At 48.4% G+C, this 12,073-nt stretch overlaps 1 protein-coding gene across 1 annotated transcript in view; it reads right to left on the bottom strand.

Annotated features, from left to right (window-relative positions):
• NRG2 (neuregulin 2) overlaps positions 1 to 12,073 on the bottom strand; it is a 279,171-nt gene that overhangs the window by 926 nt on the left and 266,172 nt on the right. The window contains 2 exon segments of the mRNA XM_026660842.1: positions 8,420 to 8,644; positions 11,502 to 11,629. Of these exon segments, the coding sequence (XP_026516627.1) occupies positions 8,420 to 8,644; positions 11,502 to 11,629 (353 nt within the window).

The following is a 12,073-nucleotide window of genomic DNA, read 5'->3' as shown; positions in this document are numbered from 1 at the left end:
TGATGCACCCACGCCCACACACAGTAACTGATGCACACACGCCCCTCACACAGTAACTGACAGACCCGCGCCCTCATGCTTTAAATTTCACCCAGAAGAACCAAGTCCCAAGTCATTTTACAGACTGTAAGGCCTATTTCCAAAAGTGGTTGCCCTATTACAGGCCATACAAGCCCTCCATTTGGACATCTGAAGTCGCCCACTAGCCCAATGGGCATGTGAGTGCATATTTGTTCAGAATGGGGGTTTACATCTTCCTCTGTACTACCTGGTGCTGGCCACTGTTGCTCACAGGAGAATAGACCCATTGTACTGTTGGTCCCATCTGGTACGGTGAGCCCTATGGTCTTATGCCAGCATCTTGTGCAGCAGCTTAAGTTACCTGCATGTGAAAACTGGATGCTCTGAGTGTCTATACTGGGGTGAAGCTAACACAGGGGTTATGACATTCACCAATGAAATCTAGCCACTTCCGAGGTAAGATTCACCATCCATCTCGCAATGCCAGCCACCCTGCACAACAGTTTAGGAAGTGAAGGATAACGTTCAGTTGAAGCAACAGTGAGAATTTAGATAGGTAAATTTAATTAACAAAGGTGAAATTTCCCCATGACACTGGAGCTCAAAACCCTCCTCTTGCAAAAAGCGCCATGGGAACTTTAGGACCAGAAACAATTAGAATGTTACTTTTACGGCTCCTCCAAAAGATACCACTTCCAGCAAAACTGCAGCTTCTAACCCCATGCTGAAGGGCTGGACCACTCAAGAGCCAAAGAGAAGAGTGTCTCTGTTACCAACACAATGCAACGCAATGCAATGGGGGGTACTCAGCACCTTGGAGGATCAAGCCCAACGTTTGTTAACATCCTGGGTGCATTGCAAGGTCCTCAGAACAGTGGCTTGAGGAGCTGGTTGGGAGAGGATGAGATGGGTGGGAGGGGATTATTCTTTGATCTCCCTCCAAGCAGTGGCTGATTTGTGGGGTTATATTAGATTTTGTGCTTGGCCTTTGAGCTATATGGAAAGGGCCATTTTATAGATAGAATAGAAAAGTGGTAAGTAAATGGCCCTAATATGACGGTACAATTGGGTGAAACAGAGCTGGAACATAAATAGCCTAGGATGACTACATTTTGGTGACACAGAGCTGGAGCGTAAATGGCCCGGGATGACTGTATATTTGGGTGACACAGAACAGAGCAGTGTTTGTTTGCTTGTTTATAGCACAACTCAAAGACAGTAAGTTCTCCTGAGTTGCATGGGTTTGTAGCTTTTTGACGCTCACACAGCTCATTTAAATGATATGCACAAAAGAGGTGCATGCTGGGTCTGTCCTGCAGCCCCTTCACCAGTGTGACACCATGGAGCTCACTGGAGGTACAGTGGAGCAGGGGGGTTGGAACATAAGCCAATCATCACATAGAGGAGGGACACCATCTCACAAGTAACAAATTGATACAGAGGAGATGGGACCCCACCAGGAGCCTCTCTCTCCTCTCTGGGTTTTTCCTGTACTCCTGCTCTTAGATGAGAAAGCCCTAGATGGCTGTGTTGGAAAAGATCCCTAGAGACATACAATGGCAATGTCTAGCATTTCACCCACGTATTTGCCTCATTCAGCAGTTACATCCATTGCCTGATCGTTCTCCTGGACGAGTGCACAAGGAGAAGAGGAAAGGGCAGCATGCCCTCCCTGACACCTGTACCCTTGCCCAGGGACAATCACAGTCCATATCCCTGGACTATGCCAGTCTAGTGCTGCCAGAAGAATCAGCCTCTCTGGCACACTTAGTGCCAGCAACCATGGCTGGCCCTGCCCAGCCATGCTGATGCCACCCTGTTTCAAAGGGTGCAGAGCTGCCCCCTGCCTATGCTCTAGGAGGCAATGCCTCAGAGAGCTCCCACCAGGACAGGTCACCTCTGCTATGCTCCCTACACAGCCACAACCCAGACCTTTATAGTCACACGATCCACTTTGGGACCTTCTCCATTGAAACTGATGGGATTTGGGTTAGGCCCCTAGTTCCAGACCTGTCCTCTGGCTCTCCCCCTCCCTCTGCGCCAGGGCAGTCCCTTTCCTGCTTTACTAACACATATGTTTTGTGTAACGTTCCTGATATCTGCCCTTCCACCAGCATCATCCCAGGCTCTCGTCCTCTGTGAAACCCTCGAGTGCCTTTCTCTGCCCTCCCTCTAGCTCTGCAATGGCTTTTCTCTAACACAGGGTCCCAAAGTGCACACAATATCCTCAGCACACTCACACCACGGCTGTATAAAACACCCTTATTACCTCCTTTGGCTTAGGAGAGATCCCTCTATTTATAGACACGCACTCAGGATTTCATTTGCTCTGTTAGCAAGAGCATTAGAGCGTGAGCTCATCTCCAATAACCTCCGCTCTAACCTGCAGGGCTCTCTGACCGCACGGCTGCTTTCTAAGCAGCAGCCTCCTGTTTCTATCTGGGTTGATTATGGGATCTCCCTCGGTGCCTCACCTTGCATTTAGTATCCTAAATCTCATCTAATTTATAGCTGCCTGGCTCTTCCAGCCTGCCACAACACTCGTGCTGCTTGGAGAGCTCCTCTGCTGCTTATTAGCCCTCCAAGCTTGGGGTTGGCTGCACAGATGATGGCCAACCCCTGTTGGGATGGGGCTGGGGAGGATGAAAGGTGATGCCCTCCTCACCTAGCAACTGGGGACCACCTCGCTCCCTGCAAGTGCCCACGTGGGTGCTAGCTGCCCACAAGTGGGCAGGGTGGAGGGGCATGGTCCTGTCACTCTATGCCCACCACCACACCTGTTAGCTGAACACAAAGGGGAGTGCACACTGTGCTCTCCCGCAGGTTGGTGGAGCCACTGCTCTGGTGTATGCTCCCAAAAAGCCCCCCCGGGAGAAACAGAGGCTGAGTCACGCTGAGTCCCTGCTTCTGGGCTGCCCCTGTGCACCGCACCTCTGCTTCCTAGCGGCAGAATCTAGCCCTGACTCAGGGGGAGCTCATGTCCTGCCCCCACTCATTCCACAGGGATTACAGTGACTGTTTAGTAGCACAGACCTGGAGCCTGGCTCCTGTTGATGCTTTCCCTGTTCTGAGGGTGTCGTGTTTGCTTGTAGAGCCTACAGCCTGCCAGCCAGTCTTTGCCCTCACGCTGGCATTCCTCTCTACATGCTGGGGGGCGGGGGCTGTAATAACAGCTTTAGAGAAATCAAGGTAAATGTCAGCTGCTGTGCTGCCTTGGACCACAGCATCTGTAGTTCTACTGGGGGATCTGATCACCTGGTTGATCTGTGCCATGGTAGCTGGTGGCTAGCAGAGCTGGGCAAATAACCAATTTTTCAGGTCAGTGGCCAGCCCGAAAAATGGGGGGGGGGGGGGGGAAAAAAAAAACAAAAAAAAAAAAAAAAAAAATCCAGCTTTGGGTCAAATGAAAGGTTTTGTTTGGTTTCTGAGGAATTTCTTAACTTTTTAAACTTCTTTCTTGAATCAAATTGAAGTAAAATTCACACACAAAAATTTGAAACATTTTGATTTTTTCAGAATTTTTTTTGTTGGACTGAAACAATTCCGTGAATTTGAAAACATTTTTGGTCAACCTGAATCTGCATTTTTCAGTGAAAAAGGAACGTTGTCTGAAAATTTCCCCTCAGCTGTAGTTGCTAGGTTCCCTTTTCCCAGCGGTTTCATTTGGATACTGAACCTCCTCGACTTCGCTAGGATCTGCAATGGAACACCCAGCTGTGCGGTCACTGGGTTTGCTTCACATTTGCCCTTTGTCCAATTCTAATAGGTTCTGCAGTTTCCTCTGTGGATTGAGAACTCATGAGGACATCAGGGAAGGCTCTCGCCACACGTTCCATTTCCTTCACCAGCTCCTTAATGATACTTAGCAGGAGAGATCAAGATCCTCTGCCTTCAGGGTCTGAGGGAGAGCAGAAGTCAGAACCCAGGCAGGTAGGGAGGTGTGGTAAAACCCAGAAAGCCAGTGGAGGAGGGTGGTGGAGCTAAGATGGTAGGTAGAGAGACAAGTCCATCCCAAGGAGTTTATTTCCAGGCTGGGAGACAGTTGGTGCAGGTGGGCAGATGGAAAGGAGTCACAGAGGGAGTAGCTAGAGATAAAGAGCAGGGGAGGAGGACAAGAGATGGGAAGCAATGGGGTGGAGGGTTTGGAGGCAGAGTCACAGTCAGGCCTGGGAAGCCTAGAGTGGTGTGAAGAAGGAAAGGGTGGAGTTAGAGGTGGAAGGGTCAGAGGCAGGGGAGAGTTCTTATGGGCGGTTGGGAAATACTGACAAGCTGCTGGGCAGAGAAGCAGGCAGAGGAGGGTGAGGTGTCCGGAGGGAGCAGGAGGAGGAGAAGAGATGCCACGCTTTGGAAGCACTAGAAAGAACTGACATGGAGGAGCTCAGTGCAGGCCTAGGATATTGCCCAAGGGCACTCAGCAGCGTGGCTGCAGGCACAGAAGCAGCAGATGCAGAGGGAAGGGATTAAAGGGCAGACAGAGCATCAGGAGAGGGAGGCACCGGAATCAAGAGAGGAGTTGTGAGAAATGAAAGGGTTGATGGAATCAACTGAAAGGAGAGAAGCCGTGTGTATGTGTGGAAGGGACTAGGAGGCTGAGAGCAGCAGCGAGGTCAGCCTAGAGATTGTGAAAAGAGCGATGGGGCCGAAGGGAGGGAGACGTGCTGAAATACAGCAGGTGGGGATTGTGGCAAGAGCTCCGAGACAGAGATCAGAGCTTCAGGAAAGAAGCCAATAGGCAATGGAATCGGGTCAGTTACCTCTGTAAAGGTGCAGACACCTGGGATGAATAGAGGGGACGGAGAAGAAAGAAAGAGACCCACGCACTGAATCTAGATAAAGCCTTAGAACAGGGGTCGGCAACGTTTGGCACACGGCTCGCCAGGGTAAGCACCCTGGCGGGCCGGGCCAGTTTATTTACCTGCTGACGTGGTAGGTTCGGCCGATCGCGGCCCCCACTCGCTGCGGTTCGCTGTCCTGGGCCAATGGGGGCGGCGAGAAGTGGCGCAGGCGAGGGATGTGCTGGCCGCGGCTTCCCACCGCCCCCATTGGCCCGGGACGGTGAACCGCAGCTAGTGGGGGCCGCGATCGGCTGAACCTGCCGTGTCAGCAGGTAAATAAACTGGCCCGGCCAGCCAGGGCGCTTACCCTGGTGAGCCGCGTGCCAAACGTTGCCGACCCCTGCCTTAGAACAATGACTCAGATTTCCCTCAGTCCTATAACCATCCCAGCACTCTTCTGGATTGGGTTTTCCTCCTCCCTTAACAGAGCTCCTCTACTTCCCTCCCCTTTCTTCTTTTCCTAGATATGTTTGTAGAAATCTTATTTCCATTGACTCGTTCCCTCTCTCACATCCATCAAACACACCCTCTCCCCCTTATTAAGGAATGTGGTAAATTCTCCCTCACATGGGATCTCTAGATCAAGTTCTATCTGCTCTGCTTCAGCCACAGGTTTCTGGGCTTGAAGCAGGAATGAAATCTCTGACCTGTGCTATATAGGAGCTCAGACTAGATCATCATCATGGTCCCTGCTTGTCTTAGATTCTGTAAATCTATGAATTTCAATCTCTCTCTCTCGTCTCCCTTATTTGATTTCTAGAAGATCCCACCTCACTTCCTGCCTCTGCAAAGTTCAATTTTCAAGTCCTTTGTAAGCTCTTCTTTTAGTCACTGGCTTGCTTTCTTGTTCTGGATTTCCCTTTAAAATCACACACTTGCATTTGTGCTTTTTACTCTTTGGTCCCCCATTGTAGGATGGAATATGTAGGATGTATGTGAAAAGATGCCTGCTTGTCTGGCAAGGAAAGAGAACAGCCAGCTGAAAAGCTGAGCCAGCAATCGGATCAGATAAACAACTGGGTCAGCAATCCAATCAGGTAACAACCGAGTTGGCAAACTAATCTTAGTGCGAGGCAGAAAGGTGTTTATACAATATAGAATGAATAACTTTTGTAACTGTGTATTTAAGGCGAGCACCCAAATATAATACACCCAAATATGGGGGTCACTTGCATTTAACCCTATGCTGTGCCTTGGTTTGATGGACCGATCACTCACTGAAGCAGCAAATAAATGACATACTTTTTCAGCACAGGAGTCTGTCTGTGAACCTGTGCACTCTGCGTGGTGGGAAGAACCGCTCAACACCCAGCATCATCCTTCTTATTTCCATCTTTCCCTTGGTACCTCACTCTGTGGGGCTTCTTCTTACTAACTGCCTCGGTTTCCTACCATTAGACGTGTCACAGTAAAATGCCCTATGATTCCAGCTTCCCATGTTCCCCTTCCTTAGGAGCTTAAGCCCTGAGAGATCCTTTCCCCACTGGCTCTCCCCTATGCTCAGCTTTGCTATGACTCTTAGTTGGTTAATAGCAAATGCAAGTGACCGTGCCTCTCACTGTATTCTCCACCTTGCCAAACAAGAGGCACAGTGAGTGAGATCTATGCTGAGAGGCCCCAGCTAGCCACCCTCCCCAGTCTTAACAGCCAGGTAGTCTTAGCCCCATGAGTGTTCCTCCATATTAACCATGCTGCTTTCTGTGGCCACCTATTGTAACCAGCACTAATACAGTGCTTCCCTTTGGTGGCCTTTATGAACAGGTTTCACTGCACACTTCAGTGGAGTTTATGTTAAATCTCCATTGATGCCCCCTGGTTTGGCTGCATCCACCTCAGACATCTTGGTATTTCAAACCACCAGGATGCTTAACACCATATCCGGTACCTTTCCTGTCTCCACTATCTCTTGGCTAAGGGCCTGGTCTTTGCTTTTTCTCTGCTTTGATCTGGGCCAGAGACTTGTCGGGCACTGTTATTTCCTTTCTCATTCATTGGGACCCAGAGTGCCCATGCTGTCGTTTTCTTCTCTTGCCATCTAGATTTCACTAGAAGGTGACTCCCTTGTCCCCTAGCACAGGCATGTGTCTGGCTTTCTCCTCCTATGAAGAGCATGGCCTTCAGACTCAATAGGCCAGCTTTCCTGACTGTCTCCCATTGGTTCCACAACACCAGTGGGGCCATCAATCCTGCACGCAGCTTGTCCGATTCATCTTGTTTGCCCCCAGGCTTGTGGCACTTGCATACAGCACTGCTGTACTCTGCTCCCCTGGCCTTCCCCCCTGCATTGTCTGTGTCTTATCTGCTGCGCTGGACACGGTGTATTTGGTACAGCCTGATCCTCCCCCCAGCCTTGGGAGACCCACACGAGCCTTCACCATGTTGTCCATATTCAACGTGCAATTGGGGCTCTCTGGAGGTGGAGCACACACAGGTGCAGCCCAGGAGAGGAGGCTCTGGCTTATTCCAGGCTGATCTAAGGGCGAGTGTGCAATGGAGGCAGGACCTCCCTGGCTGCCTATGGCAGCAGCACTGGCTAGAATCCCCACAGCTCTACTCCCTCCCACCTCTGACACATTCCTCCCAGCCCCAGCGTGCTCCCTAAGACAGGGCTGGAGAGGGATCCTGCATGAGGTCTCCATGACAGCCTGATGCAGTGCCTATCCTGGGCGTATGCAGCAGCATTGGGGGGCCGGGCTGGAAAAAATCCCTCCCTCCAAAAGGAAAATGAAATCTATCACCTTTCCCAGCTGAGAGCCGATGTAACAAGCCCAGCTAGTAGTGAGCCAGCCAGGGTGAAGACTTTCAAATCCAGGCAGTCCCCTCTCACCATTAAAAACAACCCAATCCTCCGTGAATCCAACCCCTCCCCTCTACTTCATCTTCATTTAGATTAGTTCCCTGCCTGGATCATCAGCTACTTTTCCATCCCTAGGCCATGACCAGTAGGGGCTGATGCATACATGTAGCGCTGCTCTTTACTGGCTGGAATGTGTCAGAGCTGCTCGCGGCTGCAGGTTCTTTGTACTAAGCTATTGGAGCAGCTTCTGTAGCTCACAGGATAGGGGCTTCTCTTTTGGGAGAGGAATTCTATTCCCTGTGCTTCCTGAATAAGTGGTGGTCAGCAAGCTTGGAGTCTTCAGCCATGGACTGAGAGAAGATCTACACCCCAACCTGTCCCCAGAAGTCACCCTGACGCCGTCAAACTTTTGCTATTATTTACACTTAAAATGTATAAGAGAGAAAAGCTCTGATGCTTCAGGGCATACCATACAGCAACATGAACTGCTTGGTGGTAGGGAGAAATTTCCACCACGGGCAGGCTATTGCATAATTGTCAATTGCGAGAGGTTTTGCATCTGTGTCTGAAGCTTTTGCTATGGGCCATTCTCAAAGACAGGACACCAGCCCAAGTGGAGCACTGCTCTGGTGCAGTATCTTATGTCCAACATGGATCTGGTCTGGATGCCCCTCTCTACTGTCCTTCACTTCCACCAGCGAACCCTAGTAACCCATAACAGAGTCATCAGCCCCAGAGCTGATGGCACAAAGCAGTGAGGGCTGACCTCTCGCTGTGTGGCGAGTCTCGCAGCGAATCCACCGAATCCCTGTATTGCATCGTGGGTCTTCTCGAGTCCTCAACGCAATACGCAGCTCCTCGCCGTGTGCGGGCCTCGACGCAGGCAGGGCTGTTGCATTTACTGGTTCCCACTGAAGAGAGCATCATACCAGACTGCGAATCAGAAGTCAGGCTCTCCGTCCGGTCCAAGCTCCACGTGTGGCTTTCCTGCCTGTGGAGCAAACCACAGATCAACAACAGTCAGGGAGAACTTCTGCCATGCCCTGCTACACCACACCTGTTCCTTCAGGCAGTCTGTGGCTCGGAGCCATTCTGAAAGAATCCACACTCTGGATCCACTTTGCTTCTCTTTCTAAAAGTAATGTGTTTAACTGGGGGGCCAGTTTTCAAAACCTGGCCTTCACTTGTTTTGTCCACAATGAATTTGGGTGCAACTGCTTGTAGGCACACAGGAGGACAAACAGATGCCTCACTGCCTTATGGCATGTGCAGATCAGGCAATTGGAGTCAATGAAGTTTGCCAGTAGAGAATTAGGTGGGGTACACAGGGATGCCAGAGCAGGAAAACAGTCCTGATCCAAAGAACTTGTTAATTATGGTTAAACCCAGGCCTACTCTCAGCTGAAACCATCAACAACATTTACAAGTTCAAATGGTGTTCTGGTTAGAAAAGAGGAGGAGTGAAATGGCAGCTTCACGTTCAACTGATCTGCTCTGGGTGTGTCTTCAAGAACATTTGCTCACTGCAGTTTATTCAGGAAGACAGCGTTCTAGATATCAAGCACCAATTCACGACAGTATTTTGGTGCCTTGTGGGATTTACAAATGCCTAAGTGAGTTAGGCACCTAACTCCCACTGACTTTTGATGGGAGTTAGGCACTTTGTAAACCCAATCGGTACCTGCCCGTCAGAAGGCCTAACTATTGTGAAGTGAGTGAAAAACACTTAATGAGACCATGTAAATTGGGGCTGTGCATGCACATATACTTTTACACACACAACTCAGGATTGCACGTCTATTGTGTGATTTGTGTGTGCAACTCATGAATGCACAATACCTGAAAAATATCACCAAGTTTTGAGGACTGAATAACAGAATAGCCACACTGCTAGAGTAACTTATGTAAGAGAATGTCTTCTAAAGAAAACAACATTTTGCCGTCTGGTCCTTTTTCTCCGAACACTTGGAATGCAAAGGATTCATCAACACCTACCAAACACTAAAGTAACACTGGTGGACAACTGGTGTAAGTGAGATCAGAATCAGACCTGACATCTTTTGCCTTGCAGATGAACACATCTCGTCTGGTGCAATTCACTGATGGGACATAAATATGGACCTCACAGTGTCATTTTACAATCATGTTTTAATGTTGAGTGCACCTTCAAAGAACTGACTTCAGTTACTGGAATAAGCACAGTATTCACTGGAACCATCAAAGGGGAAGAAACAGAGCATCCACAAAGAGAAAGGGTCCATCTACTCTTAGCCCTTCTCCAGGGCATTTGAAGATGCAACCCAGGGTTTTCCTGGACACTATAAAAATGGAAAACATTAATTTATAATTGGAAATGCCCTTCAAAAAGGTGAAAGGCTCTGCTTCATGGATGCGCTGTTTCTTCCACCTTGACCCTGTCCTATTAACAAGAACTATTGTTATTTCACTGATGACCTAACATTGCACAAGATACTGAGACTCAGATTTTCAAGCCAGCCTCAGAATGACCTACATATCCGTAGGTGCAAAGTGCAAACATAAGAATCTGCACCAACGTTTTTTTGCCTGCAACAAGTTGCATGAACAAATTTTTTGTTGATGCAAAATTGTACCTGCTAAATCGGACCCCAATTTTGAAAGTCTAGACCTAAATGTTTAACAATATTTATAGCCCTCTCTTCTTATACATTGTGGGTATGTATAGGAGAATATTTCTAAACACTAGTAAAATATGCATTAGTATATATAAAATATGCAGGCAACTGCCTGTGCAAAATACACATCTGTGTGTGCTTCATGGATTAATGTATGTGCAGATACATTTAACTGTTCTGTGTACAACTTCCTGTTTGTGTAGATTGTGAAGGTACATCATAGTTTTCCATGTTCAAAGTTTAGCTCTAAATGCTTCACAGCAGTCATCTTCAGGAGCAACTATCCATGTGCAGACATACAAAGCACATTTGCGGCTAGTGGAGAAAGGGCATATTTGCCATGACAAGGTCACCAGAAGGCCATAGTTCATAGTTTTGAGATCATAGGTCAGAATTCTGACATTTAAAAATGGAAACCACAAGAGAGATCCCCAAACCAAACCCCAGAATCCAAACACCCTTGACATTGCAGGGCTCCTCAGATCTGAATCTGGATTCAGATCTGTATTTTGTAAATGCCCCCTGAATACCTCTGAAATTTGGGTTAATCAAAACTTGGATCTGAATCCAAATTTTGCAGCTCTAGTACCTCCTAAAGTATTTTAGGAAAGAGGATAGCAGTATGCAAATGAGATAAAGGGTAAGGTTTTCAAAAGTGACTAAGTATATTAGGAGCCTATGTCCCATCTTCAAAAGTGACTATTCACCTAATGGCCAGACTTTCACAGGTATTTAGGTGCATAATGATGCAGCTAGGAGAGCACCTAATGTGCTTTTGAAAAGCCCATTTTGCATCTTTAGCCACCTAAATACCTTTAAAAATCTGGCCCTACATCCTTTTTGTAAATGGAACTTAGGAGCGTCTGAAAATTTTTTCCTTAGGTACTTTTGAAAATTTTAGTTATATATGTTCCAAACCCCACAGCTAAAAAGAATTTTCTTCAAAACTATCACAAAATCAAACTACATGCAGAATAATCTTCAGTGTTTTTCTCTCATGTATCTATTTTCTCTGTGTCACTCAAAGTGACAGAATATTGCAAACACTCATGAACAGTGAACAAGCAGGTGAAAAGAAAAACATTTGGTATTTGCTCTGACTTAAGAAATGTTTTTCTTGCTACACTCCTCAGATCTTCTTGCAGGGACAGGATGGATGTGTGTGTGTGTGCGGGGGGGAAATGGCACACTCACCTCTGGCTTGAAGTTGGAGTGGCTGTGGAGCAATGGTGAGATGGGGAGCAGGAATGACTTCCTGAAAACGTCGTCTCTGTTTCCCTCCGTATCACATGGTCAGTGGCAGAAACGTTTTTAGAAATATACTGTAATAAAGAGAGTCCCAAACATCAGGCAACTGCTCATTCATTGACTGGGGGGAGGGGGAGTTTCGCCTTCCTCTGCAGCCTGGGGCATGGGTCACTTGCAGGTTTAAACTAGTGAAGATGGTAGATTCTCGGTAACTTTTAATTTGAGGACTTCAGTAACTCAGCCTGAGGTTAGAGGTCTATCACAGGAGTGGGTGGGCAAGGTTCTGTGGCCTGTGATATGCAGGAGGTCAGACTAGATTATCATGATAAGTGGTTCTCAACCAGGGATCCAGGGCCCCTTGGGGGGCCACGAGCAGGTTTCAGGGGGTTTGCCAGGCAGGGCCAGCATTAGACTTGCTGGGACCCACGGCAGAAAGCCAAAGCCCCACCGCATGGGGCTGAAGTCCAGGGCCCTGAGCCCTGCCACCCGGGGTTGAAGCAGAAGCCTGAGCAACTTAG

Source organism: Terrapene carolina, unplaced genomic scaffold (genome assembly GCF_002925995.2).
Source record: "Terrapene carolina triunguis isolate 2854851 unplaced genomic scaffold, T_m_triunguis-2.0 Scaffold838, whole genome shotgun sequence".
In the NCBI taxonomy this organism is placed as follows: Eukaryota; Metazoa; Chordata; order Testudines; family Emydidae; genus Terrapene; species Terrapene triunguis.
Note: the sequence above shows the minus strand (reverse complement) of the source record. Positions and strands in the feature narration are given on the sequence as shown.